General features: G+C 46.8%; 1 protein-coding gene across 2 annotated transcripts; it reads left to right on the top strand.

The window, feature by feature from the left end:
- The first annotated feature begins 719 nt into the window (after nt 1-719).
- Nucleotides 720-27597, top strand: PCYT1A (phosphate cytidylyltransferase 1A, choline). 2 transcript variants are annotated; one of them, XM_077826118.1, is made up of 9 exons: nt 720-828; nt 8855-9007; nt 13413-13512; nt 15983-16099; nt 17715-17866; nt 18836-18914; nt 21567-21709; nt 22304-22492; nt 23189-27597. In XM_077826118.1, exons 2-9 carry the CDS (start codon nt 8891-8893, stop codon nt 23393-23395), a joined length of 1104 nt encoding a protein of 367 aa, XP_077682244.1. In that variant the 5' UTR covers nt 720-828; nt 8855-8890; the 3' UTR covers nt 23396-27597. The 2 variants fall into 2 exon arrangements, with proteins under 2 accessions (XP_077682244.1, XP_077682245.1); XM_077826119.1 differs by having other exon boundaries at nt 26839-27597.
- The last annotated feature ends 400 nt before the right edge of the window (nt 27598-27997 follow it).

Below are 27997 nucleotides of genomic sequence, written 5' to 3' on the forward strand. Positions count from 1 at the left end.
TGGGCTAGATGGACCACTGATCTGACCCAGTACGGCCGTTCCTATGATGCACATGATCCAGTGCTGAGGACTAACTCTGCCATAACAGACTCAGCCTGGGCATCTCGCGGGCGTGAGCGTGACCCTCCGCTCCGATCGGTGGCCTGCACAGCCTGAGAATTAACGAGTGAATCTAAAATGCGCAAGGGGACGTGGGGCTGGACTACTAACAACCCTAAGATAACAAACCTCCTCTGCTGAGCCTGGAGGCCACCGGGAAACCCTTTTGTAAAACTGGGCCCCTCGGCCTCCCCGCAATGATAAACGTGGAACCCATCGGCAACCCTACAACAACAAACCCCCTGCGCAGGGCCTGCGGCCCATCCGTGATCCTCCTACAGCAAGCCCGGCTCCCCTGGCCCTGGGTTTGCAGCGACCCCACAACACCCAATGCGGGGCGCAGGGGCAACGCTACCCCAGCAACTTGGCACGTCAGGGGTCCACGGGCGACCCTACAATAACAAGCGCAGGGCACTGACCCGGGGCCGCCAGGGACCCTACAAAAACAAGAGACCCAGCCGCCCTGCAGCCCTACGACAACCGGCCCGGCGCCACCGGGCGACCCTACCACAACAAGCCCGGCCGGCCCGGGGGTTGCCCGGAACGCCGGTGCCGGCTGCGGTTTCCCGGGGGCCCCGCTGGAGCCGCGCGCGCGGCTGGTCCCTTCCCGTGCGGTCCGGCCCGACACGCAGCGCCCTGGGCGGCCGCCCCGCTGGCGAGCGAGGGAGCCGGGAGCGGCCGCGCCCAGCCCCGCCTCGGCCGGCGAGGGAGCGCGGAGCGGCCCGGCAGGTCGGAGTGGGGGGGCTGGTTCAAGGGGGGCGCTGCCTGGGGGGGCTGGTTCAAGGGGGGCGCTGCCTGGGGGCGCTGGTTCCGGGGGCGGGGGGGGCGCTGCCTGGGGGGTACCCGGCTGTGGGGGCGAAGGGGGCACTGGCTTGAGTGGGTGTGGGGGGGCATTCGGCGCTGGGGGCCTATTGGCTGGGGACCACGGGGGGCACTGGGTGGGGGGTACCCCGCTCTGGGGGTTAAGGGAGCACTGGCTTGGGTGGGGGTGGGGGGGTACTAGGCTCTGGAAGGGCTGTGGCTGGGGGCACTGACTAGGGAGTACCTGGTTCGGGGGGGTTGAGGGGACACTGACTTGGGTAAGTACAGGAGGCATGTAGTTCTGGGGGGGGGGTATTGGCTGGGGAGCATGGGAGCACTGGCTTGGGGACACTCAGTTCTGGGGAACATGGGGTCACAGGCTGGGGGGGGTACCTGGCTCTGGGGTGGGTTGAGGGGGCACTGACTTGGGTAAGCACAGGAGGCATTTATTTTGGTGGGGGGTAACTGGCTGGGGAGCAAGGGGGTACTTGGTTCTGGGAGCATTGAGGGGACCCTGGTTTGGATGGGTATGGGGGCCAACTTAGCTCTGGGTGGGCCACTGGCAGGGGATACCTGGCTCGGGGGAGCACTGGTTGGGAATGTATGGGGCGTAAGGGGTGGTATAATGAGATTTGGCTTCCTCCCTTAGATTTTCCAGGAGAGGAGCATAAACTCCCCACCCTGCTCATCTCAGTGCCCATTATTGTGTCCAGACAGGACTGCTAAGGGTGCCCCATTACAGTATTTGCTTTTGAATGTCCTTCCTTTTGTTCCGTTTCCTTATCTCTGGTAGTAATGACAGAATCAGAGTCCACACCCTCCCCCATACCTCCCACCCATATGTGCTCCATTTCCCTGTGGCTTGTGACAGAGTCAGAGATTAGGGTTGGTTGAATTGAAGCAGAGTACACAGATGAGTTATTTTATCTAGCTGTGTGGTAGGGAGGGTTATTTTTCCTGACTTCTTCTGGGCTAATGTGGGCACCATGTTTGGCTCAAATCCAGACCAAAAAAAGTCTACCCTATACACCTGAAGATGTGTGCAGTATATCACAGAGTTGTTGAGTTTGTGGATTTAAAACTACATTGGTCTGGTGTCTGGAATTTTATATACCAAAGTTCTCAAATTGGGGGTTGGGACCCCTCAGGGGTCACAAGGTTATTACCTGGGGGGAGGGGGGAAGGTGTCTTGAGCTGTCAGCCTCCACCCTTAACCCTGCTTTGCCTCCAGCTTTTATTAATGGTGTTAAATATCTTTAAAAGTGTTTTTAATATATAAGGGGGGGTTGCACTCAGAGGCTTGGTATGTGAAAGGGGTCACCAGTACAAAAGTTTGAGAACCACTGTTATATACTCAGTGGTGGACTAATGCCAAGAAATTATTATAGAATGACCAGTCAGTGACAGTTTGAAGGTATAATATTTTGCAAACCATTAGATCTAACCTTACCTGATCACTCTGGTTACAGTGTGTATGGTAACACCCATTGTTTCATGTTCTCTGTGTATATAATAAATCTCCCCACTGTATTTTCCACTGGATGCATCCGATGAAGTGAGCTGTAGCTCACGAAAGCTTATGCTCAAATAAATTTGTTAGTCTCTAAGGTGCCACAAGTACTCCTTTTCTTTTTGCGGATACAGACTAACACGGCTGCTACTCTGAAACCTGTATATGGCAGCGGTTCTCAAACTGTGAGTCGGGATCCCAAAGTAGGTCGTGACCCCGTTTTAACGGGGTCACCAGGGCCAGCATTAGACTTTCTGGGGCCCAGGGCTGAAACTGAAGCCCGAGGTCCACCTGCACCCAGGGTAGTGGGACTTGGGTGCGGCCCTCTTTCCTCCCCAGCTCTGACTCTGACATCCCTGGAGTGATGTAGTAACTTCATTGTCAGAAGGGGGGGTCGCAGTGCAGTGAAGTTTGGGAACCCCGGTATAGGGAGTAGGAGGGGAGATTTTGATTTCTTACCTGTGTTTGCTGACTGGCACTTCGTATGAGGGACAGGGAGGTGTGCTTTGGTTTTGGTTTGGTAATGGCTTTTGTATTGTTTTTCTAAATTGATAACACAGCTCCTAGAGACCAGGGTAAAAGGTTTTTTATTGCTATTATTTTAGTACATTTAAATCTAAGTAAGTAGCTGGTTAGCTCTAGTGGTTTGCAAAATGTTACACCTTCAAACTGTCACTGACTGGTCATTCTATAACAATTTCTTGGCATTAGTCCACCACTGAGTATATAACAGTGGTTCTCAAACTTTTGTACTGGTGACCCCTTTCACATACCAAGCCTCTGAGTGCGACCCCCCCTTATATATTAAAAACACTTTTTAATATATTTAACACCATTATAAATGCTGGAGGCAAAGCAGGGTTAAGGGTGGAGGCTGACAGCTCACGACCCCTTCCCACCCCCACCCCCCGTAATAACCTCGTGACCCCTGAGGGGTCCCAACCCCCAATTTGAGAAGTACTCCTCTCAAGTCATAAAGTACTCCTTTTCTTTTTGCTGTATACAACTTACCCCTATCACCTCTGTCCTTTCCTTTTTCCTGCTTCAACAGATGGGCTGTGTGGCATGTATGGCCCATCAACACCACATTTGGGTTATTTTGGACCAAGGAGGGGTGTGAATTTAAAAGATGAGTGGCCTTTAGGGAGAATGCCCTACCCACAGCTCTCTTAAATACCAAAAAAGCTCCTTCTGAGGTGCCTTTGCTGATTTCAAATGTGGTGCTCTTATTTGGGGGTGAGAGGGGGACTCTGATAGGACGGTCTCAGGCCATTTAAGGCTTCATACGTTAAAACCAACACACTGAAGTCCACAGATCACAGAGTGCTGGTGTCATTTATAACAAACAAGGTCTGCTTGACCCTTAAAAAGTTTAACTGGCATAACTATGGTAGTTAAGGGATGCGATTTTTTTTTTTTTCCGAACATTGTTATTGCTGGTAAAAGCCTCAGTGTAGAAGCTGTTACACTGTTATATGGCTGGTATAGCTTGTTTGGCTCTGCCGAGCTGGAACTGGTATAAGTTTTCATACCAGCATAAATGAATTTGCAGTATTGTAGCTTGCTGCTTTAACTACACCAGAATAGCTAAAGCAGCAAAACTTTTTAAGATAGACATGGCCAAAATCATCACATCCTACACTAGCTTTTGTCTTCCAAATGGAGTGAAGGTGTAGCCCCACCTAGAGCACATTGCAGTCCAATCTAGACATGACAAAGGCCTGATCTATGCTTAATTTTTGCCAGCATAGCTATGTCAGACAAGGGTTGTGACTTTATGCCAACATAGCTGTGCTGGCCAAAGCCCTAATGGAGAGGCAAAAAGTATTCCGGTAACAATACTTTGAGAAACAATCAAAAGAAAAAAAGTCCCATTCAATTACATCATGTAATGGCAGACAGCTAAAAAGTGACAAGTTTTTAAAGAGTTTATATACCAATGCTAGAAGTCTAAATAATAAGATGGGCAAACTAGAGTGCCTTGTATTAGATTAGGATATTGATATAATAGGCATCACAGAAACTTGGTGGAATGGGGATAATCAGTGGGATACAGTAATACCAGGGTACAAAATATATCGGAAGGACAGAACAGATCATACTGGTCGGGGAGTGACACTATATGTGAAAAAAAGTGTGGAATCAAATGAAGTAAAAATCTTAAATGAACCAAACTGTACCGTAGAATCTCTATGGCTAGTGATTCCATGTTTGAATAATAAGAATATAGCAGTAGGGATACATTACAGACTACCTGACCAGGATGGTAACAGTGACTGTGAAATGCTCAGGCAGATTAGAGAGGCCTCATGATGAAGCAGTGGAATTTATTCTCTGCCCCTCCCTGTTCATATGCAAACAACATTTTTCTCTTAATGAAACTCTTCTTCCCGTGGAATGCAGTAGGGCCAGCTCCTCATTCCATTGCTGTGTTTCGATGGTATATATTCAAAATTATAGGGTCTGTTTCTCAGCAGTACTACAACACCTGGCTAACAAAACATTAATACCCTCATCAAGGAATATACATCTCTCCATTGAGATCAGCCCCCAAATTAGCAACAAGAATTGCCACTGGTGGTTACTAAAGATTCCACATGGAGGTTAATCCTCATGTCCTGGCCAAACTCGGCTAACTGTGTCCCGTAATCTCAGTTGTCTACCTTATTTTTCACTCCCATGCTCAAAAGTTTGTGTAGTGTTTCTGTGTTCTGTGAAGCGCCTACCACTTTCAACCCCAGAGGTGGCTGTGTTTCTGTGGTGGGTGACTTGAGCTCTGTAGCATTTGTATCCATAACGGACTTGGGCATCCTTGAAGGGTATTTTCAGCATTTTAAAGAGGATCATTCCGCCCCCCCCCCCCCCCCGTCTTGCACCGTTCAAGATGCAGAATGCAATGCCACTGTAACGAGACCAATCAATTAAGGTGGCCTATTACCAGTAGGAGGAAAAAAAACTTTTGTAGTGATAATCAGGATGGCCCATTTCCAAGTAACCGTAGAGGGGGAAAATTAGCATGGGGAAATGTTTTTTCCCCTACTGACAGGTTTCAAAGTAGCAGCCGTGTTACAAGTGCCACAAGTACTCCTTTTCTTTTTCCCCTACTGTTACTCACACCTTCTTGTCAACTGTCTGAAATGGGCCATCCTGATTATCACTACAGAAGTTGTTGGTTTTTTTCTCCTGCTGATAATAGCCCACCTGAATTGATTGGTCTCCTTACAGTTGGTATGGCAACACCCATTTTTTTCATGTTCTCTGTGTATATAAATCTTCCTACTGTATTTTCCACTGCATGCATCTGATTAAGTGGGTTTTAGCCCCCGAAAGCTTATGCCCAAATAAATGTGTTAGTCTCTAAGGTGCCATAAGTCCTCCTTGTTTTTTTGCTGATACGGACTAACACGGCTGCCCCTCTGAAACTGTTCCGAAGGCTCACTGTGAAGTGAAGTTAACAGAATGCTGCTCTCAGCCCTGCAGATTTGTGTCCTAAGGGTCAGAGAGATTACACAGCGTCCACCGGTCCTGATCCGTGAGAAGGGCTCCTAGGCACTACAATGATATAAAGAATAATTTGTTCACGTTTGGAAGGCTTTCTCTGCAGCCAGAAGAGCAAGAACTCTTTTTTCAATGGAAGCTTAAATTCTGCAGAAATTAGCTGCTAAAAGCTCTCACTCATTGTGGGGCAGCTTCTCACTCACCACAGGCAAGAGGAGTTCTGACGCCTGCAATGTTGCAAAATTTTCTTTGTCAAATAGCTACATTCATGTTCGTGTCTACAGGAATTGTACTTCCTCTTTGAGTGTCCAGTCCAGTTCTTCTGGAAGTGGCTCCCTCTGATTTCCAGTGAGAGTTGGATCTGGTGCTTGACATTGATGTAGCTAGTGCATACTTGAGTCATTGTCTGAGGCCAGGCCTACGCTTCCACGTATGTTGGTAAAACTTACACGTACATGGCTTTAGGGTATGTCTACACTGCAGTTAAAAACCTGCGATTCTCCCAAGCCAGCTGACTCGGGTTAAGGAGCTGTTTAATTGCAGTGTAGACATTTGGGCTCAGGCAGCCTGAGCTCTAGGACCCTCCCACCTTGCAGGGTCCTAGAGCTGAGGCTCCAGCCCAGTCCGGAATATTTACACCACAATTAAACATGACCTGGCCTGAGCCCCACGAGCCAGCTGCAGGTTTTTAATTGCAGTGTAGGCACACTCTAAAGCAGGTTTTTCCCTAAGCTGTGTGCATGTGTGGCCATTTCCCCTGCTGACCCACCCCATCACCCAGGGGTGCTGCTCTCCACCGAACTACCTTAGCCAAAGTGGGAGGAGGTGAAGGCATGCACCAAAAGAGATGAGTCAGGTGGGCACAGGAAGAGTGTAAGTGGGGAGGAAACACAAAAGGGAGAGTGAGTGGTGAAGAGGCGCTGACAGATGTGGGGGATGGGATAGGGTTAGCCCTGAACGCAGGCAGTCACTCATTCCGTAGACAAAAAGAAAAGGAGTACTTGTGGCATTGGTTAGTCTCTATGGTGCCACAAGTCCTCCTTTTCTTTTTGCGAATACAGACTAACACGGCTGTTACTCTGAAACATTCCATAGACAGAAATCAATAAAACAGCATTGCCCATTGGAGGAACTTACAGTTCTTTGACTTGCGGTAGCCTTTACATCTGGCAGCAACACACTTGCAGTATCTCAGCAAGGAGCGCGTTTGTGCTCATTCATGCACTGGTTTAAATACAGTGAATGGAAATCTGAGTCACTCTGAGATCGCTCCTAGGCAGGCTGCTACATTAAGAAGAGCACATTCTGTTCAGAAATTGGGTGGGTTAAGAATTCCTATGGTTAGATACAGCCTGATGTTTCAGAGTAGCAGCCGTGTTAGTCTGTATTCGCAAAAAGAAAAGGAGTACTTGCGGCACCTTAGAGACTAACCAATTTATTTGAGCATAAGCTTTCGTGAGCTACAGCTCACTTCATCACTTATGCTCAAACAAATTTGTTAGTCTCTAAGGTGCCACAAGTATTCCTTTTCTTTTTGTGAATACCATTTCTTTTTGTGAATTCCATCAGACTAACACGGCTGCTACTCTGAAACCTTTCTGATATTGAGCTGCCTAGAGCTGAACATAGTAGTCCAGGCCACTTTGGAGACCACTGGTGTAAGGCCATGTTGAATCTAAATTGGGAATGTTATAAAGCACATTTCTAGTCTCCATTCCTAAGTAGTGTTTTATCTTTGCTTGACTCATTACTCCGGAACTTTCCCAAACACAGAATCCTCTGTGCTCCTAAAGTGCCCACCAATAGTTGTCCCTTTAAAAGCCCGCCTTTCAAAAAGCTCTGTAGGATCTGGCTGATGGAGCTTCATCCAACACCACTTTATGTTAAATCATCCAGTAGGTGTAACTGAGCAGTGATAGTCTGCAGAGATTGATAATATACAATCATATGCTTCAAGGAGGGTCGGGGTAGCGTTCAAGTGATGGTGTAAGCCTGCTCTCTTCCTGCAGTAGGTTCACCGTCAATCCAGAGACTCCAGACGCTCCCTACAAAGTGTTCCAGGACACCCACTGCATGTGCGGGGGGGTAGAGTCCTAAATCCACAGAGCATTTATTATTAGAGTTTCTAGACTTGGGTGTGAACCATATTTCCCAGGCATGCCAGTCTTCTCTGACAAGAGGCGATGCATATAGCTGATTTAGTAAAGGAAAAACTTTAACCCAGTCTTAAGTCACAAATTTGCAAATCCAGCATCTGCTTTTAAATCTTGTGGCAGTTGGAGTTGAGATTTTCCAGTGTTACCCATTCATGTAAATGCCTAGTTCCACTTCACCAGCAAGCAGTGTGGGGCTTCCTTGAATTCCTGGCATATTGGAAGTTAACAGCTGAGAGATCACTGCAAATAGCCTAGTCATGAATTAGTTCATGGGCAAGGTTTCTTCTCTGCCCCCGCCCCCGCAAAGGAAATCCAGCTTTACCCATCAGCTGTCTTGTTGTGTGAGGGTTCTTTTTGTGCATCCAGTTTATCATTGAAATGAGTGCTGGGAAATTGTACACAGTTACCCTTCAGACATGTGGACTGGGCATATTTTAATCTTTGGCCTGCCACTCAGATACTAAAATAGCATAACTAGCTTCATGCTAATGATATCATCACTCATATTGCAACTCCTGCCTGAGGGAGTTTCTCTCCAGCCAGCTGAGTATTACCCTCTCATCATTCTTGTGACTAGGAGCTGCTCTGCAGAGAAATTATTCAGTGTTCCCACCGGGCACTGTTTGTCAAGAAGTTTTGTTACCTGATGCCACATACAACTGGCTAGGCCTCCTGATTCAGGTGCCTTTGGGCTGATCTTTTGTACATAGTGCCCATTGTTGGCTGGTTTCTTAGCCCTTCCTGAGTGAAATATCTCTTATATTTCTTGTTCTTTATTTCATTCTTATAGTTTGCTGGAAAGACCTTGCCAAGCACCTCTTCTGTGATGGAGCCACCAAGTTCGTCCAGGCTGAATCCCCGGAAGAGAAGAAAAGATGGGTCAGGACCCAATGGGGCAACAGAGCTGGATGGAATCCCTCCGAAAATGTCCCGTCACTCGTTTGTAAGTAAGCAGGGCTTCTGATCAGAAGTGTTTCACTTTTGGAAAGCAGCTGAATGATACTGATGTTGCTACATTGATTAGGGCAAAGTAAAACATCCTCTGTGCCCAGGGAAAGAGGCGGAGCAGTGCAGCCGGCTAGTGCTGTTTGCTTCTTGCAAAGCTGGTTCGAAACCCTCCTTTGCTCACACTAATGTACATACTTACAACACAGACGTGAAAAAAATAGAGTCCAAAGCCAGCTGAGGTAAGCTTCTTTGTGGTAATTGTGGTGGTTTACTCTGGGCGTGGATGTGAACAGACTTGAAATAAATCAGCTTTTCACAGTTCTAATTTCTTTAGTGACGTAAGTGAGATTTTAAACAAAATTGATACTGGTTCCTTAGACCCACTTGTGGCCATGTTCCTACAGCTACTCATGTGGTTAAGCACATTAATAATGCCACTGAAATCAATGGAACTACTTGTGGCTTTAAAGTCACATGCATGCATGAGTGTTTGGGGGCTAAATTATTAAAACCAAAATAATGTTAATTAACATCTTGCCTTGAGGCGGATTGATTTCAATCAGCAGGCAGGAAACCTTGATATAAATAATCAATTTTTATCTTGTTTTGCATTTGAACTTTAGTTATTTTCATAAAGTGAGGTTGATCATTATTGGTTAGGTACTAAATTTATTACTATTTTTTGCTAACCCGAGGATACGCTATATCTGTACACATTTATTTAAGCAATTATATAGCTTAACATGCTTATTTGGTTTCTTAATTTTTACATTTTCATGATGTTAGAAAATGGTGACTGCATTCTTATTTGCCAGGTTGATGATTTGTGTGTGGTGATTTGTGTCAGGCTGCGTTTGGATGGAAATTGGAATTGTGTTATAAATGCACAAAACCAGTATTTTCAATTTTTTAATTAGTTAAATAAAACTATCTGAAATGTGCTGGGTCCACACATGGTTTACATTTAAAACGGATTTACTAAACCAGGGAAGTGTTGGCTGAGCTGATTGTTTCTGGTCACCATGTCCTTCAAGATTTTAGAACTAGTAGTTCTCATCTGCCCAAACCTCCATTTTTATTCACAGATTGGAAAAGGAAAACAAGCTTTCCTGCTCTTTCAGCTCCCAATTTCTCAGCTTTCCATGAACCTAGTTATTGAACTGAACTAGTTGAATAAAGTGAAATGAAGAAAATCTCTCTGAACCTGCAAAAGAGGCTTCTGTCAGTCAAAAGCTTGTTTAGCATTTCAGCAAACTCTGGTTCCAGGTGCTTAGCTAGTGACTGCCACAAGTTCACTGGTTTGTCTTTCTTTAAAACTTCCACAGCAAATACGTACTGCTTGAATATTATATTTTTATCTAAATTAAATGATGTTAATAGAATATAGCAAGTTTAGGCTTTCATATAGGTTATCATTTCAAATTTAATTTTTAAATAGGTTTATTTTTTTTTAAATATTTATGCTGAATAAAATCTGATTTTTATAAAATCTATTTTTATGCACCCTGGTTTGCCTTCTGCAGTGATGGTAGACTGGTTAGTCTCATTGTGTGTTTAATGGATTTCACTTTCTGATTCTGAGGTATTTAGCAGGAAGCTGTATTTGTGTTTCCAGCACTGCAGGAGAGTTTTCAAATAATCCATGAGAACATTTCTTGTCTGTACTGGGCTCAGTACAGCCTTGTTTTACAAAAGTGAAATGCTGAGCCCTCTGTTAATCTGATGGTGCCTCTCGAAGAGTCTCTCTCGGGCTGATTTCTTGTATTTTTAAATCATTAACACTGCTAAAACTATAACTCAGTTGCTTTTTCTCTCCCCCCACTCCCCCTCCAAAAAAGGCCCACTGTTTTCACTCACTGTTAGTACCAGACCCTGATCTGTGTTCTCCTTCCACCTCCCAAGTAGACATGAAGGGTGGGTTTATTGGGATCACCATTGCCAAAATCTATGCTTTCTTTCCAGAGCTTGCCTTGACTTCATACTGCCCTTGCTGTAACTCTGTAGGTTTGTCCTTATGTGGCAGCTCTCTCTCTCCTACTCCATGGGGCTCATGTGTATCACACATTCTAGAGTTCTTCCTTCCTGATCTTTCTGTCAGAGCTGGCTGCCATCCATTCCCCCATCACTGTGGGGTCAAAGTTGCTCGTAAAAATACCTGCAATGTGTTTCAGCTTCACCTTTTACCTTCCCAAATTTACGAACGAAGCTTTGCCTTTCAATAGCACCTTCCATTAAAAGACCTCAAAGTGCTTTACAAAGCTGAATGGGTAAAAATTAGTGTCTTCACTTTACAGATTGGGAAACTGAGGCACAGAATGGTGACATGACTTGCTAAAGCAGCTGTGCCAGAGCTGAGTGAAGAACCCAGATCTTCTTGACTTCAGTTGCTGTGCTTTAACCAACAGACCTTGTAACATATCATCTAAAGACGGGGAGGGGACGTGTGCGCACCCGCCCTCTTTGGTGCTACATTCATAGCCCTGTGAGGGCTTCTGATCACAAAAAGCACAAAGCGAACTGTACTTATACTGCTTCCTCATGCTACCTCTAGCCAACCCTCTTCAGAATACCTCAGCCTCTTTGAGGTGCAGACTCTGTGTGGGTCTCTGGAGTTTACTTCTTTTCTTTCATGAAAGGTTTTATTCCTAGGAGTTTAGAGCAGGGCTCCCTGTTCCTGCAAGGGCAAAAGTGTCACCCAGATACTTTACGCTCTCTTGGCAGATACTTGTAACTGAAGATCTGATTGCTCATTTAGAGGATTGCAGGGCTAAAGTTCCCCAGCAGACAGTAATAAAAAGCCCAGTTGACTTTATAGCCCTGCTCTGGTCATCTATTATATTCAGTATTTCAGGGTGTGTACCCCAACCCTGTTACATGGTGGAAAGACTGTTTTTTTTATCTAGAGAGGAGGATTTGTGTGATCCGTTAGGTAACATAACAATAAGAACAGAGGCAAGCATGGAAGTATTGGGGAAAAAAAAATAAAAAATCAAAGGGGGATTGAGTGTTAAATAGGAAATCTGAAGGCTGTATTGAGGAATGGATTTTGGCCTCATTAAATGTAAGAGTTTAATTTAGAACCCCTGAAGTGAGGAGATACATGCCTGGTGCTACAAATTTAGAGCTAGGAACAATGCCACTTCTGCCTCTGCATCCCGCAAGGTCCAGAAGACCCAAGGCCTCTGACTGTAATGGACAAGATGGCATGTAAGAGGCCAGAAACTTAGTACAATACTCTCATTAAAGAAGGTTTTGAAGGGCATTAGCTCACCACAGCATAGCAGCCAGGTTGCTGCCTTCCCATGCACTGCACTTAAAGAGATCCATTTCAGCTTAGAACTCCAATAGGGAGTGACATCTGCAATACTTGCAGAAGGTCTGCCAGTGCTCACCACAGTGTGCAGGATGAAATTGCTGAGAAATCTCTTGCAGCTGTAATTTGGCTTAAGTCACAACATTAGTGTAATGGTTAGCAAGATTGATTCCTCATCATCTGATTTAGGGAAGGGCAATCTTCTGCTGTGACACACCTTCCTGCTAAAAGAGAAAGTTAGTCTCTAACAGTCACAGACCCCACATGGTCATTTAGCTGAAACTGAGCTGGCTGCTTATTGGAGGGTAAGATGCTTTGTTCTGGTCCAGAAGAAATCAGCCCTACAGTAGCTATAATTGGACTTTATGCCTCCTAATTCTCACTCTGAACTCCACCAACGTGTTGGTTTTGCAGGTAGTTTCAAAGGGGTGTGGGGGAAGTCCTGTAATGTTCCATCAGATTTCTGTGCTTTCCCACAGAATGTGACTGGTTTCCCGCCTTCTAGGGCTTACAAATCGGTGCTTTTAAACACTTTCCCTGGAGAGTCAGACCGGCTATAGGCAGCTTCTCTTTATGTGCTAATAGTTTGTGTTCTGATACCTGTAACTGCTGGCATGTTACAACACTGGAGCCTACGCGTGGGGAGATGTGTTTCAAAGTATGGTCCAGCTGAGGCAGTTTGGTCCAGTGGTTAGATCTGAGGACTTGGGAGTAAAGGAGTCGTGGGGCAGATTCTCAGCTGGTGTGAACTGTCATAGCTTCACTGAAGTCCATTCACACCAGCTGGGAATCTGTGCCCTGGGCTCTGCTGAGCTTTGCCTTTGATTCAGCATGTAACTTAACCTCAGCTCACCTCAGTTCTCTCCATCCATAAGCTAGGGATAATTACCCCCCAGGACCGTGTTGGGGCTTAACATCAGTAAATCTCATTAGCACCTTTTGCACAAAGCTCTCCTAGTGCAGCGTGTCTGCTATTGAATTGCTGGGCTGTCATAATTCCCCTGCCATCCCGGTTTGCTTGTGCTGTGGCTGTGTAAAATGCTGAACCTTGGGGGGTTGCAAGCTATTTTTCTCTCTGATTATTTAGGGCTTGAGGGAGCCAGCTCCATTTTCAGATCAAATTGAAGTGGACTACAGTAAGCCGTATGTCAGACTGACGTTGGAAGAGGCGACCCAAGGCACCCCCTGTAAGTACTGTAAAACCAAATGAGAAGGCAGTTACCTAAACACATGTGCTGTTCCAGGATTTCTCCTGGCTGAATTAAAGCGTTTCATCCTCCCTTGCGTCAGGTTGGAAGGAGCCCTGCTTAGCTATTTAGGAGCGTTATATCCACCCTGGGGACTAAGACTATTATTATTTGTATTACGTGACTGCCTGGAGATTGGGGCCTCTGTTCTGGGAGCTGTACGTACACATTGTAAGAGAAGGTTCCTGCACCAAAGAGCTTACATTCTCCTCAATGCTAATATTGCTTGTAGCCACCTTCCTGAGTTACTGAAGAGCAGTATCAACACTAACCCTCTTCTTTGCGACAACTGAGACAACTTAAAAAGTTAGACGAGTAAAGAAGCCAAAAGGGATTTAAAAAAAAAATCACTTGTCTCGTGACAAGTATAAGACGTGTGAGCAAAACAAATACCCTTAACGGTGGCAACGTTGAGAGGAGCCCTGCCTGCACGCTGAAGGATACAGCAGCATACGTTAGATAGCCAATTTTAGGATGCTCAGCAGATCTGCCCCTGGGAATAGGAGGGTGCCGATTTCTACAGTCACTTGTATGAGTAGAATGGTGTATTACTCACTGGTCAAGGTTTTGTTCAGAAGCATGAAAATGGCAGTGCTAGTAACACCTGCTAGGGGCCGCACTCCTCTGCTGGTCCTCTGCTGACTGTTCAAAGTACGTGATCGTACCCAGCCCTGCATGGTGCCAGCTTCGTAGCTGTAGGGAAAGCACTGCACTTCTTTCTGTAAATAGCAATAAAGTCATTAAAGGAGGTTTACTCATCTCATGACCTGTCAAGGCCTACTGAGCAGTCTCCCAAGGGAATTTCTGGAAGCCCCATGGCTTTGCACAGTCAAATCTAAACTGATCTAAACGCTAGCACACAGGTTTCTAACCTGTTGTCTGTGATACATGCTTTGAGAAAGTTCAAGACGCCCATTCTCACATACATACACCAGGGACCAAGCCTGTATTGGCCCGCAGATCAGGGTTAGAGGTCTCGAATCTCTGATTCCTCAGTTTCTCTATGGAATCATTTAACACCTTCAGGATCAATCAGATTGGCTCTGCAAGTAATAAATTGTTACTGTCTTTTAGCATTCATTATACAGCTCATCTGCATCATCTAACATCTGTCCCTTTCCAGCAAAACTCACTTTATTACCTTAATTGACTGCCTCTGTCTCACCTTCAATGGCCTATAGTGTCCCTAACTACTGTACATCTGTATTCTTCCCCCACACTGCCCCCCAGTCCCATCCTCCTGCTGCTCCCTTTATCCGATTCTCCTTCCGTCAGCTTCTGGCCTCCTTAAATGCTGCCCTCTATATATGAAGCAGTCTCACTTCCTGTCTACCAAGTGCCCTCCCACTGGCTCAGACTTGTCTGTCTGGCTTAGATTGGCCAGAGAGCCGTGTGTCAAATAACTTCCGGGATGGGTGAAGTGTCCCACAGCTGTGAGAGAGTCCTGTGTTGGCCCAGAAAAGTGGAAGTTAAGAAGTCCATTGTGGTTTTAGTAGTATATGGGTTCTCGAATATCCTTTAGGCTGAATGTGGAACAGTGGGTGAAAGTTAAGCATGTGTGAGCTCAAGTATCGAAATAAACGAGCTGCTCTTTAGTAAGAGATGGAATAGCCATTAATCCGAATGGGGCTGAACCTTCTGGCCCCATCCAGGGAAAGCTTTACAGCAGTAGCTTCTCCATGAAATTATCTGACAGCCCCAAGGCCTAGCAGGACTGTTTTGTGCTGTCTCGAGATGATTTTCAGTGCAGCTTGTCATTCCTTGGAAGCAGGAACTAAAGGTTGGCTCAGTAATAGCCCTGCCTGGTTGATTTAGGAGTCATACTGAGCAGGAATTCTCGTTGGCCATTCTTCCAGAATTGGAGGACTACAGCTATAGTAGTGAGGTTCAGCATGGAGTGTGGGGGGAATTGGGAAGATCTCAGGATTTCCTCCAGGAGCCTGCTTGGCAAACGTAAGACAAACCCATGAAATGTCTTCGGCTAGTCACTCATTGGTAGTCAGTTGCTGAGCAGAGCATTGGCATGTTGCATTTTGATTCCTGTAGAATGGCGATGTTGGATGTTTGCATTTTCCCCAGGTTTTCCTTTGTGCTGTGTGCACCTTGTCTCAGAGCAGCTGCACTTAGCCCCAGGAGAACACCAGGCATGGCACTTTCGGTTTTACGTCTGTCTCTGAATGTCATTCCATGCTTAGTCTGGCACCCCCATATACTGACTCCTAACGGAAACAAACCAGCAATTTCCCTTCTCAAACCTTTTCTGGCAACAGCTCCACATTCTGACAATTGTTTCTGTAACAACACATACAACCACAAGGAACCCAAGGCTCACTAGGTCTTTGCGCAGCCAGCAAATGCTTTCCCCAGGAATGGCTCTCCATGAATAACGTCTGTTTGTTTTTATGCTCAGTGGATCGACCAGTCAGGGTTTATGCTGATGGGATATTTGACTTATTTCACTCTGGACATGCCCGGGCCTTGATGCAGGCAAAGAACCTCTTCCCGAACACATATCTCATTGTGGGAGGTAAGGAGAGGTCTCTTGACTTTGGCAGCCTTTCAGGAATAGTTTACCATGTCAAAGGTAGGATTGCAACCTGTAGTTTCCTTTGCACTGTCCCACCCTTAACGTCTTACACGGTGCCTTGCACTTGTTGCACCTCAAAGGGCAGCCACGTTGTAATCTCGTCCTCTTCAGTATTGAATTGGATAGAGTGCAGTGCTGGGAGACAAATGTGCCTGTCTATAAAAATGGAACTCCAGAAATTTTTTTTTTAAAGGTGGGGACTACTTTCTATTCTGACTGAGTTAGTCTAACCGTTGATCTAAATTTTGTGTGACAAGAAATGCTGTCCAAAGCATTGAGTGCCAAAAAATAAAAGGGGACTTTCTGAGCCTTCATCTGGAGAACCAGAGCAGGTGAAGAATAAGAAACTGTCCCTCTGTGTGCGTAGTCTCAATGTTCGCTTCAAGCTGGGAGTGATTTCACCCTCCCTATATCAGCTGTTCGGCTGGAGCAGCAATATATCAATTGAGATCAGCCTGTTTACGTTTGGGCCTTCCCAAATTATTACATAGAGTTAATAAAGAATTGTTGATTTTTATTTCATATGGTTTAATCAGCCTGGTGATTGGATGATTTGCCATGAACCCATTCTATTCTAGTTTGATTTGTTCAGATGGGTTTTGGCTTCGTTTCTAAATTTAGAAACCTGTTTGGTTCTGATGTTTCTTTGCTAGGTGTCAGGGGTCTGGACCCAAGTTATCCCCTGTGTAAATGAGGCAGTTCTGTGTCCCACCTCGTGGCGGTCCATAGAGCTGCCCTGTGCTCCCAGTACTGACAATCAAAGAGGAAGAACACTGTTAGCTTTTAAAGGAAAGTTGACTTTTCTGTATTCATCATTTCTTTCGACAAGCAGCATGGGTTTCAGAGCCTTTGAGGGCCTGGGGTGAAGGGTTACCAGCCAGTCAACGGACCAGTTTTGCATAATAATGCTGTATTCTTCACAGTGTGCGGAAATCAGTGGAATTGAGAGGCTTCCTCGCCTCCGTAACGCGCTCTCTTTCCCCTTCCACCTCCAAACCTTTCACACCTATGCTTTACTGCAGTAGTTCTCAAACTGGGTCGGGGCACCATTTTAATGGGATCAGCAAGGCTGGTGTTAGACTTGCTGGGGCCCACGGCCAAAGCCTGAGCCCACTACCTGGGGCCAAAGCCCGAGGGCTTCAGCCCCGGGTGGGGGGGCTCAGGTTACAGGCCTCCCACCTGTGGCTGAAGCCCTTGGGCTTCAGCTTTGGCCCCTCCCACCTGGCGCAACGGGACTTGGGCAGGCTCAGGCTTTGGTCCACCCTCCAGGGGTCGTGTTGTCAGACGAGAGTCTTGGAGCAATGAAGTTTGTGAACCCCTGCCTTACTGGTTAGGGCTGTAGACTGGGAGTTGAAAGCTGGGTTCTCTTCCTGAATCACCAAGATCTCTTGTGGCACTTGAACTGTAACTCCTGAGCCCGTTTCGCTTGGAATATCTGCCACGGTCTTGGCACAGAGTCCTCTCGTGCTGCACGGGGCAGACGGTGGAGTCGGGCAGTGGAGGGGGTCAGGGTGGGTATTCAGAAGACTAACAGAACTCACCTTTTGCTCTGCAGTGTGCAGCGATGAGCTGACCCATAACCTCAAAGGCTTCACGGTGATGAACGAAAGCGAGCGTTACGACGCAGTGCAGCACTGTCGCTACGTGGATGAAGTGGTGAGAAACGCACCGTGGACCCTCACCCCGGAGTTCCTGGCAGAGCACCAGGTAAGACGCAGCAGTAGAGCTGCCAGGTGCTTTCAGACAATCAGGCAACTGTGCTGTGTGTGCACACTTGTAACTACCATCCTCCTTCCACACACCGGCGGTACAGGATTCCGAGTAATTGCTGTATTTCCCTCTGATCATTCGTGCCAGCAACCCTCTTCTGTTACACGTCCTAGACTGTGCCATGAGTTGGTATAACGGGTCATGTTCGTTTCTGAGGAGGTTAGGGGCCGGAGCAGAGCTAGCCTGTAATGGCAGATACTGTCAAAATCGGAGAGGAAGCCAGATCCAGGGGGGATCCATCATAGTGAGCCCTCCTTTTTGCTGTTCCCTAATATGAGAACAAGGGGTCACTCAAAGTTAGTGACAGGTAAATGCAAAACAAGTAACAGTCCCGTGGGTGAAGTTCCACTAGCAGGAGTTTAGAGAGGCAAATACCATGGCTGGCTTTTAAAAGGGGCTGGTAGTTTTACTGCCAGTAGTAACACTTGTGGCTGTGCAGATTGAGAGAAGGTGAATCAAATGTCCTGCTTCAGGACACGTGCTTATTTGCTGCAGGGGTCAGGAAGGAATTTGCGGCCAGATGCACTAAAGGAGCTTTCTCACCTTCCTCTGGACATCAGATATTGCCCTCTGCTGGCACCAGGCTACTGCTTACGGGCCAACAGTACACTTGGTTTATAACGCTGTTTGAAGCTTGAAACTGCCGTTTGCTTCTTACTCCAGTTGTCTTCCTCCTTGGCGTGCACTCGTAGGCTTGTCTAGGGTTGTGTAGGAGGGCTGGGCTGTGGAGGGTTAATCTTGTTTCGAAAGCAAAGCACATTGACATTCCTCATTGCTTTGCTAGCTCCGTACCTGTACACAGGTGCTCAGCAGTAAGTAATTAACCGTTACTTGGTCATTACATAAAAAGGTACCTTCTGTGTCTTCAAGGAAAGATTTATTCTAACTCTTTTCTTCAACTCCCAGATTGATTTTGTTGCCCATGATGACATCCCATATTCTTCTGCTGGGAGTGACGATGTTTATAAACACATAAAAGAAGCAGGTGAGGCATAAGTCGTGGTGGTGACCTGTAGCCTTTACCATCTAGCACTAGCTGGTGGGTCTTGAGGCAGGTGTTCTAGCAAAACCAGTGTTCTAGTTGGTGCCAGTTACTGTCCAGCTTGGCAAGGATTGAATGTCTTGGGAGACTGAGCTCGCCTCTGACCAGGTTCTTTTACTGCTCCCTTCGCCATGGGATTGGAGTGCTTAAAAGTTTGATTCTTCCACACTAGGCTTGCACCACATTGGCATGGCTGCTCCTGTGATATGTGGAGTAAACAGAAGCCCTGGGTCTCAAAGGCTGATACCATGGTCATGGTTAAAAAAATAAATAAATTTTTTCTTTTTTATTTATTATTTATTTTTTTTTTTTAGTTCATTAGTCCTGGTATGGTGGATCTGCTCTTTCATGATACATCCTTTAGGTAACAACGACCGCATGCTTGTTATCTAATACCTAGCAAAATAAGTGATCCACAGTTGTATCCCTCAGTCTCCATTCTAGAAATAGCAAGTATGTCTCGTCTCTTAGTTAAAAATGGCACTGAAAAAGCAAAATGCAGGATGCAGTTTTCACATCTGTTGGGCTTAAATGAATGTAACCTTCTCATACTGCAACATTTTCATACTCGATGTCATGGGTAGGACGGCAAATTTCTCTTGGCATGTTTGTCACAAAGCACAGAGCAGTCACGGTGAATTTAGTAAGAGGCCTGGGTGACCGCTCCCTGATTTTTGATTTTAAAAAAATGCCCCTCTCCTTTCCCTGCCCCATGCCAGGAGCATCAAGCACCCAGAGCAACACTGGTACCTTAATCCTGGCTGGGTGAGGAGAGGAGGACCAGGGAGGGAGAGTGGGTTGGAGAGAGAGATCACCCTGCAGTTCTTGTCTCGCAGGGCTGGGGCCAACACCCTCTTGGGTCGTACGGGCCAAACTGGAGCGGCACTGCAACCCGGTGTGCCAGGCTGCACCCACTTCAGGGCACTAGGCCCAGCCCCACTGGAAAAAGAGCCACCACAGTAGAGTGAAAAGAGAAAAGACATGGGCAAATGGGAAAATCACGCTCTCCTTGACTCTTGTCCTGCTGTGACAAACCTCCAGTGTAAACATGGCTACCAGTGCTGTTTGTATTCAGACAAAGGCAGCGTCCTCTCAGTCTTTTTTCCTTTGTCCTGTCACGGCCCATTCCATGACGATGGGCTGGTATCCTCAGCACAGTATCACAAATTCAGTGCTGGAGATTCCCTGATTAAAACGCGTCTCTAACAATAGCGAAGAGAAACGATTACAAACCAACCAGCCAAGTACATTTCTTAGAAACATGCTCTCTTCCGGGTGATTGTTATCCTTTAGTCTATTGGCTAACTCTTCCTCAGAGCCCAGTAATGGTGCTCCTCTTCATTTAGAGTCCAGCTTTTGATCAGCTTACCCCCCCCTTCACCCCCCTGCTGAGTTTTATATTAAATAACTGCAGAGATCCAACAAAGGAGGGGTGGGTGGAGAATCTGAGCCCACCTTCCAGCATGCTACTTAGAACTCAGGGGGCGCTCGGTCAGTGACAAACCCAGATTCCCGTCCAGTCAGCTGGCTGCACGATACGCTTCAGTGGGTCCTTCTCATGGGAAGGAAAATAAAGTTTTTGCTGCCAGCAACCTGACCCTTTATTGGGTGCATTAGGTTCTCCAAGGCTGACGGTCACATTTTTTGGGGTGCTTTAAGTGATGTGTGTTGGAGACATGGGTTAGTCTCCCTTCATCCTTTATGAAATCGGTACATTTAGGCAAGCGAGGAGTCACCTGCACAGGGTAAAAGAGACCCATGGAAGTGTACTCTTGACTTGCACTCTGCAGCCTTGGTCCAGCCACTGTGCCACCCCATAGACTTCACTGGCTCACCGCCCAAGTGCCTCCGAGTGCAGGTTTCAGGCCCAGGAGTATTGCTGAGCTGTTTGCGTAGATAAGCCCAGACGGGACCACTGTGATCATCTAGCCTGGATTCCTCCAGAACACAGGCCAGAGGACTCCCCTGAATTAATTCCTGCTTCAAGTCCAGTCACTGTGATTGAACAAGAGCAGATCTTTTAGAAAAACATCCCATCTTGATTTAAAAAATGCCAGGGATGGAAAATCCCGCATACCCCTTGGTGAACTGTTCCAGTGGTTAATTCCTCTCGCTGTTTTTAAAAAAAAAAAAAAAACTTTATTTCTAGTCTGTGTCTCTCTAGCTTCAACTGCCAGCCATTGGATCTTGTCTGCTAGACTGAAAAGCCATCTACAGTCAAATTCCTGTTCCCCATGTAGGTACTTAAACTGATCAAATTGCCCGTGAACTCGCTCTTTGATAAGCTAAATAGCTTGAGCTCCTTCAGTCCCTCACTAGAAGGTATACTCTCCAATCCTTTAATCCTTCTTGTGGCTCTTCTCTGAACTGTATCCAGTTTTTGACCATTCTTCATGAATTGTGGACACCAGAACTGGACAGTTTCTAAGGGTCAAAATATAGACCAAGGCCAATTGGAAAATAAATATATATAGTAAGTAGGGTATGATCTTTAAGAGCCTGTGAAATACCCCAGCCTGTATATTGAGAGTCAGTAGCAGCTCCTCACTTCCATCTGACCTACACCTGTCCTGGATTCTGTTCCCCTGGTTTCAGGCATGTTTGCACCAACTCAGAGGACCGAAGGGATCTCCACATCCGATATCATCACCCGGATTGTACGGGACTATGATGTCTATGCCCGTCGAAACCTGCAGAGGGGATACACTGCCAAGGAGCTGAACGTCAGCTTCATAAATGTGAGTCTCAATGCGTTAAACTGCAAACACACCTGGGCAGGGACTGTCTCTGAACAGTGTGAGCCTGATCCTGACCCAGGCCTCGGGGAGTGGCTGCAATACAAACAAGTAGTAATAAATCTGCAGGACTAACCAGTCACACACACACACTGAGCCAATATTTGCTTTTTTTGCTGTCCTAGGATCTTGTCCGATCATTTTCCCCCTTGAAATGCTGCACAGAAGATTCAACGCCAACAAAGTGGCAATCAGAATTTTTCTGTGAAATTGTCTGTTTCTGCCAGTCAGCCATGTGATTGCATCAGAACAGTTCCTGGTTGCGTACTGTGCTGTGAACGCTGCAGATGCAGGTTGCAGAGCGTCGTCATTTTGTGTTTTTGATTGAAACCTCATCCATTCCCAGTCGTAGCTTGTGTGTGTCCAGGAGCCTCTGGCTGCTCAGAACTAGGGCCAGTGCTGTTTGCTTTTATTATTGCCAGCAAATTATCTTCGCCTCTTTAAATCCTAAAAAGTAAGAGTAATTGCCCATGGGACAGGTGAAAATTTAAGTGTTCCATGTCCTAATCCTTCCCCCTGCATTGTTTGCTTCTGCAGGAGAAGAAATATCACCTGCAGGAACGTGTGGACAAGGTGAAAAAGAGGGTGAAGGACGTGGAGGAGAAATCAAAGGAGTTTGTCCAGAAAGTGGAGGAAAAGAGCATTGACCTCATTCAAAAATGGGAGGAGAAATCCCGGGAATTCATCGGCAACTTCCTGGAGATGTTTGGACCAGAAGGAGCACTGGTAACAAGTTCACCCTGGAGATGGGGAACAAAGACTGGGTGGGTGGGGGATTTCAGAAAGCGTCCTGGTAAACTTTAATGCTTCTGGGAGTTGCTGTTGTGATAGCCCTGCAGAGGGAAGTCCTCTAGCTAACCACAGCACTGGGTGCAGTGGCAGCTTCCCTCCCAGACCATCTCCATCAGCCATGTGCTAAGGGAGGCCCTGCTAGAGGCAAAAGTAGCTCAGTCTTTAAGGATCACTTATCCTTGGCCTGTCTGAGATGACCAACATGGATGCCACTTAGTGCCAGCTGCCACGGCTGGTTTTTATTCAGAACACTGATTCCCCGAGAGTTGGACTGACCCCTCCAACTTGTTTTACACGTCACCAAGTAGCCATGGGAGGGTGGTAACTTACAGCCATTAATTTGAACGGAGCGCCTAGTGGTGAAATGCTCCCTGTTCTGTTACCCAGCCCTCTAAGGCTGTGTGCTGTAGATGCTTGAACTGATTGACACTGAGCCTGTCCAACTGCAGCTAAGTTTGTGCTCATGCAAGTGGAGTTTTTTCCATAGGGTTCCTATCGCAGCATGGGATGGCGATGGGCCAGAGCAGCCATAAATGCTGCGAGTGCTGGCTCCAACACCCATTCCCATCACCTTCGAACGTGCCACTAGCCACAATGTTAATCTCCCTCCTGTTTCCCTCCCCTCGCTAGAAACACATGCTGAAGGAGGGCAAAGGCCGGATGTTGCAGGCTATCAGCCCAAAGCAGAGCCCCAGCAGCAGCCCGACGCATGAGCGCTCCCCCTCTCCCTCCTTCCGCTGGCCCTTCTCCACCAAGACCCCTCCTTCCTCACCGGCCAACCTCTCCAGGAACCAATCCGCCGTCGCCTATGACATCAGCGAGGATGAGGAGGACTAGGCGGCTGGCCGCGGACACTGAATCGCTGTTTGCCGAATTCCAGTTCCTCACCCCAGGGGAACTTTAAACGTGAGAGCAATGGTAACGTGGCTTCTGACGACCCTCCAAGAGGCACCATCTGCTCTGTGCAAGGGCTACTGTCTGAGAAGCACAGTCTAACGTTCTCCCTATCCCCAGCCCCTTTTTATTGTTTACGTTCCAATGGTTTCCAAGAGAAAAGTGGGTTTTATTTTTTTTTTTAAGTATTTTAAAGAGAGTGGCACTGAAGTCTTTACCCTGTGAAACCTCAGCCAGGGGGGTATTGGGAGAACAGTTAATCGGACCCTTTTGTCTGTCTGCTGTTTAGACCCACTGCAGCCTTTTATTGCCCCAATTCAGGATTCTCCATCACTGCCGAATCTCTCGAATGACGGATATGCCAGGTCCTCATATGGTGTGAACTTGAGACAGCGCAGGAAGCGGTAGAGTAGATGAGCTATTTTTTAATTATAAAGAGACATCCGTACTCTTCTGGAACCAGTAGGAACCTACCCAGCTCTCTGTGTCTTGACCTTGCTTCTTTTAGCTGAGGTTCCCAATGTTTCATAGTGGAAACATGCCTCATGTCTCCTGTGTGGGAAATCCGCCATCTGAGCAGCCACACCAGCATCAAATGGGTCACGCGCCGTTCTGTAAAGTCTAGTAAACCTGCACAATAGGTACACCTCTGCAAGGGAAAGGCTGTCTTAGAATGTTCTATCTGCCATGCAGGCATCTAGGAGCATCACTAAATCTCAGGCCAAGAACCTCATTTCGCCCATCAGCTGCTGTTTGAGGGAAGAGCATTACCTCTTCTTTCCAGACATGCATTGTGTGGTTGTGTGCACGTACGCTCAGCTAGGCAATAACAAATATGCCTGCTCCTTCAGAAAGGTCCTCTTCCTGCCTTCGCATCTCCCTCCAGTCTCTGGTGTGCTGACCATATTACGGTCTGTCCAAACGTCCACTCTGAGCGCTCTGCTTTGCACGGGTCCGTATTTGTTTACATTATTGTGCACTAAGGGATGGAGAGCTGTGATCTCTCTCCTATCGGGGAGGTGAAGACCCTGCTAAGAGAGCTGTTCAGAATGTCCGTGGCCAATTCTGTGTCCATTTTGATGTACAGTCGGATAGATGCTGGGGTATGTTATCCCAGCGAAGGGCGATGTTCTCACATAGGTGTCAAATCATTTGTGCATTAAATGCAGGTACCTCTGTCCGTTAGGTGTTTCTTGGGGGCGCAGAAATAGCATGAAAGGAAACTGCCACTATTTTTAATTTTAACCGATAGCCCCTGTTCTTTTGAAATTGTCGTCCAATGATGCTTTGCTATTAACTATATAATAAATGTTTATATTGCGCTTTAAGTGCCCCTTGGTAAGCTGTGTAGCACAGTGTCAAACACTGAGTCCCTGCACAGCGCATGCCCAAGGGAAGTCCTTTGGGCAGGCAGGTTGTGGGTCTTGTTGGAACACACTCTATCCTGGAAGCCAGCATCCAGGGGGTGGAGCTGCCATATCTACAGCCGTGAAACTCCCAACGTTGCTTTTTTGCCTGAGCTTGCCTTGCCATCTGCTGCTTGGAAAGAGCTTCCTTGAATGTTGCATACAGACCATGGGGTCAGATTAAGACTCTCGTGGGCAAAGTCTGCGGGTGTTAAAATCCACGACGTCCGATCCAGGGAAACAGTGATTCTGTGGAGACTAAAAGGCAGATGCTAGAACCATCCTACACAGTAATGTGCAGCTATTGAACGTGACCACCCTGTACGTAAAAGGGGCGGCCGCTTCCTCAAAGCTCTGTCAAGCTATTCTTTGAAATGCCACCTTTGGGGCTTGGTGTAGACTCTTGTCCTCCACCAGGCTTGGTCAAACCGATTCTTCCCCCACGCCTATATTTCCCATGAGACCAGAGCTGGCAAAGGGGAAGGAAAGCTTTGGTTTCCCAGTACCCCAGTGTGAGTGATTCCTCCCAGCAGGGATGGCCATGGCTCTGGGAAGTCTTTTAGCAGCGGTAGGGAGCACTTGCATTCTGAGGTGGCACCAAAATGGTGAGATGCAAACGATTCTTAATTTCTCGGCATCTGAGTGGTGGCATATGTCTGTATCACTCTCCTTCGGCAGATACTTAGTCTGTTTTCTCACCTGATCGCAAACTTTAGGCAGGGCAGCACAGGGCACTGACAGTCACGTTAAACACAGGGTGTGAACAGTATTCTGTAGCTTTGGATGATAACAGTATTTATGGTGTCCAGTCACTCCTAAATCCTGCACAGGGAAGCTACTGCATGGTCTCTGCCCGGGGTGGGGTCACTTGTGCAGCCGGGGTGTGTTGTTTGCCTGTAACTAGGAATATCAAAACTGTTGCTTGTACCTAACAATCCCTGCTTCCTCCTTTCACTTTGCAAATCGAAATGGACACTCCAATCCCAAATCAGTGTTTATATCATGGCTTTTAGAGAGACGGCGTCATCGCATGGAGTCCACTGTCTGGCACACTTCATGTCTGTTGCCGCACGTAGCTGAGTGCCAGGAATCCTTCATCTGCACTGTACCCTCAGCATAGCAAAGTTCTCCATGACAATTGATGAGGGACAGGCTGGGTTTCCCAGGGTGTTACCTCATCATAATCACTTGACTGTTTCATTCTGCGCGTCTCTGCTGAGCCTCACCTGCACATTGGAACAGCTGCTCATGAGTGTCGGACGGGGCTGGTTAGAATCAGACCCTACTGAGGAAGTGACAGAGTAGAGGAAGGAGAGAAGTCTGTGTTTCTCCCCCACTACAAGATCGATCTCCATGGGGAATTTGCCGCAATAAGATGGAACCTGGTACCACTAAATCCATATGGGTCAATTTCTGCAAAACCATATGAGATGCGGCTTCGAACGATCTCTGATCTCATGCATATGGTGGCTGGCTTTGAAGCCAAGCCATTGCAAATGTCCTTCCTGTCCCATGTGGAAAGGCGGCAGTGGAGTGACGCTAAAAGGTGAAGCAGGAGATAGTAGCAGGCAAAGGCTGAGCGTGAGCAGCTTCTGCTGCGATTGATTGGACTCTAAGAAGCTGTGATAGTGATGTTCAACAGCACGTGAGTTGGGGCTTCAGAAGAAAGTTATTCAAGCTTCTGGAGGGAAAGTGAAACCTGTCTGTTAAAAAGTGTGATGGGGTTAAACTCTTTAACAAAATCATTTAAAACCTGGCCCAGTGTAGAAGGTGTGATTAAGGCCCATCTGTAACTCAAAGCATGTGTTAGTGCAGTTAATGCTTCTAACGTATTCTTTCCCTCCTCTTTGTAACAATATATATGGAACACGCTGGGGTGGGGGCCTTGTGCAGGAAGCCTGTATGCAGATCCACCCTGTAGGGGTTGTTTGTTGTGACTTTTAATGGTGTTCCGATTCCCTGCCTTCCTTTCATATACAGAATGGGATGTAGCTTGTCCAGCGAGGAGACAGAACCTGTCTTTTCAACTCTTCGTTTGAACATTGCACATGGCCAGGTACATGGAGCACGTGTTCGCCTTGGCTGCTGTTTGACTCCTAGAAAGCCATAGAGAGAGAGAGGAGGAGAGGAATATTCTCAGCAGTACATTGTCTGTCACAAGCATAACCAACTGTGTAAAACTCCACAGTTTTGTAACTCATCTGCAATGCTGCCACTTGGGTCAAGCTTGACGAGAACAGTTGTTTTGTTTTTTTTTTGGGACGAGATCAATGCTTAGATTTTCCAAAACAAATACGTGGAACAATGTGGATTTTGGAATTCATTTTAAATTCCAGCTTTTTTCATTCACTGAAACGTCACTTACCTTCTTCCAAAAGCGCTGCAGGATAAGGTTTTATGCTGGGATACGAACTGAGCTAAAGGGTGTGGTGGTTCAGAGTGCTAGGGGGAAAGTGGGACTTTCCATCAATGCAATCCCAAGTTGCGTGACACTCTAGGCCAGGGCACCGAGTTAGGAGTCACGTGAGTTTTGTTGTCTTAGCAGGACAGTATGCAGTCGTACTTGAAACACACCGGTGTGGTGCATTGCTCCTCTCACTAGGGTGCCTCAGGATGTCTCCTCTCAATCATTGTTAACTGTATTGGTTTCTCTGTGTGCGCACACATGTTCCTGGCTTGTTCCGAGTTGGTTTTTGGCTTTTATGTTTAGCCAAATAAATGCAAAGTCATTTTACCCAACCCTTGTCAATCTGTGCCCGACATATTTTTTTTGCTTAATTTGAGTGCTTTTAATCTCCCTTGATCTGCCGTCCCTTATTGAAAAGATGATCCAAGGTAAAACCATGACCAGAGAACTCCTGAAGTCGTAGCCTTTCTTAACAGATTTCCCACCAGTTCCCCTTCTATGTGTGAAACTAGCACTGAGCTACTGACCAAACATGCCCTGTGTCATGCTGGTTAATGCCGCTTTTCTTTACCAGTTTATTCCAGACTGTATTCTACAGCTCTGCAAGTGCAAGGCCACTTTTTCTTTCTTTAATTCCAGCCTGGCAGCTGAGTCTGTTCCGCTAAAGCAGAGGGGACGTGCAATCTGTGCCATGTTTGATTTGCAGTTAGAAAAGTGGCAGCATTTTCCAGT

Source organism: Eretmochelys imbricata, chromosome 9 (assembly GCF_965152235.1).
Source record: "Eretmochelys imbricata isolate rEreImb1 chromosome 9, rEreImb1.hap1, whole genome shotgun sequence".
NCBI classification, from domain to species: domain Eukaryota; kingdom Metazoa; phylum Chordata; order Testudines; family Cheloniidae; genus Eretmochelys; species Eretmochelys imbricata.

Coding starts and splice junctions, on each gene's coding strand:
- PCYT1A (XM_077826118.1), top strand. CDS start 8,891: ATGGAGCCACCAAGTTCGTCCAGGCTGAATCCCCGGAAGAGAAGAAAA. Junction 9,008..13,412: donor AAATGTCCCGTCACTCGTTT/GTAAGTAAGCAG, acceptor CTGATTATTTAG/GGCTTGAGGGAGCCAGCTCC. Junction 22,493..23,188: donor TTGGACCAGAAGGAGCACTG/GTAACAAGTTCA, acceptor TCCCCTCGCTAG/AAACACATGCTGAAGGAGGG.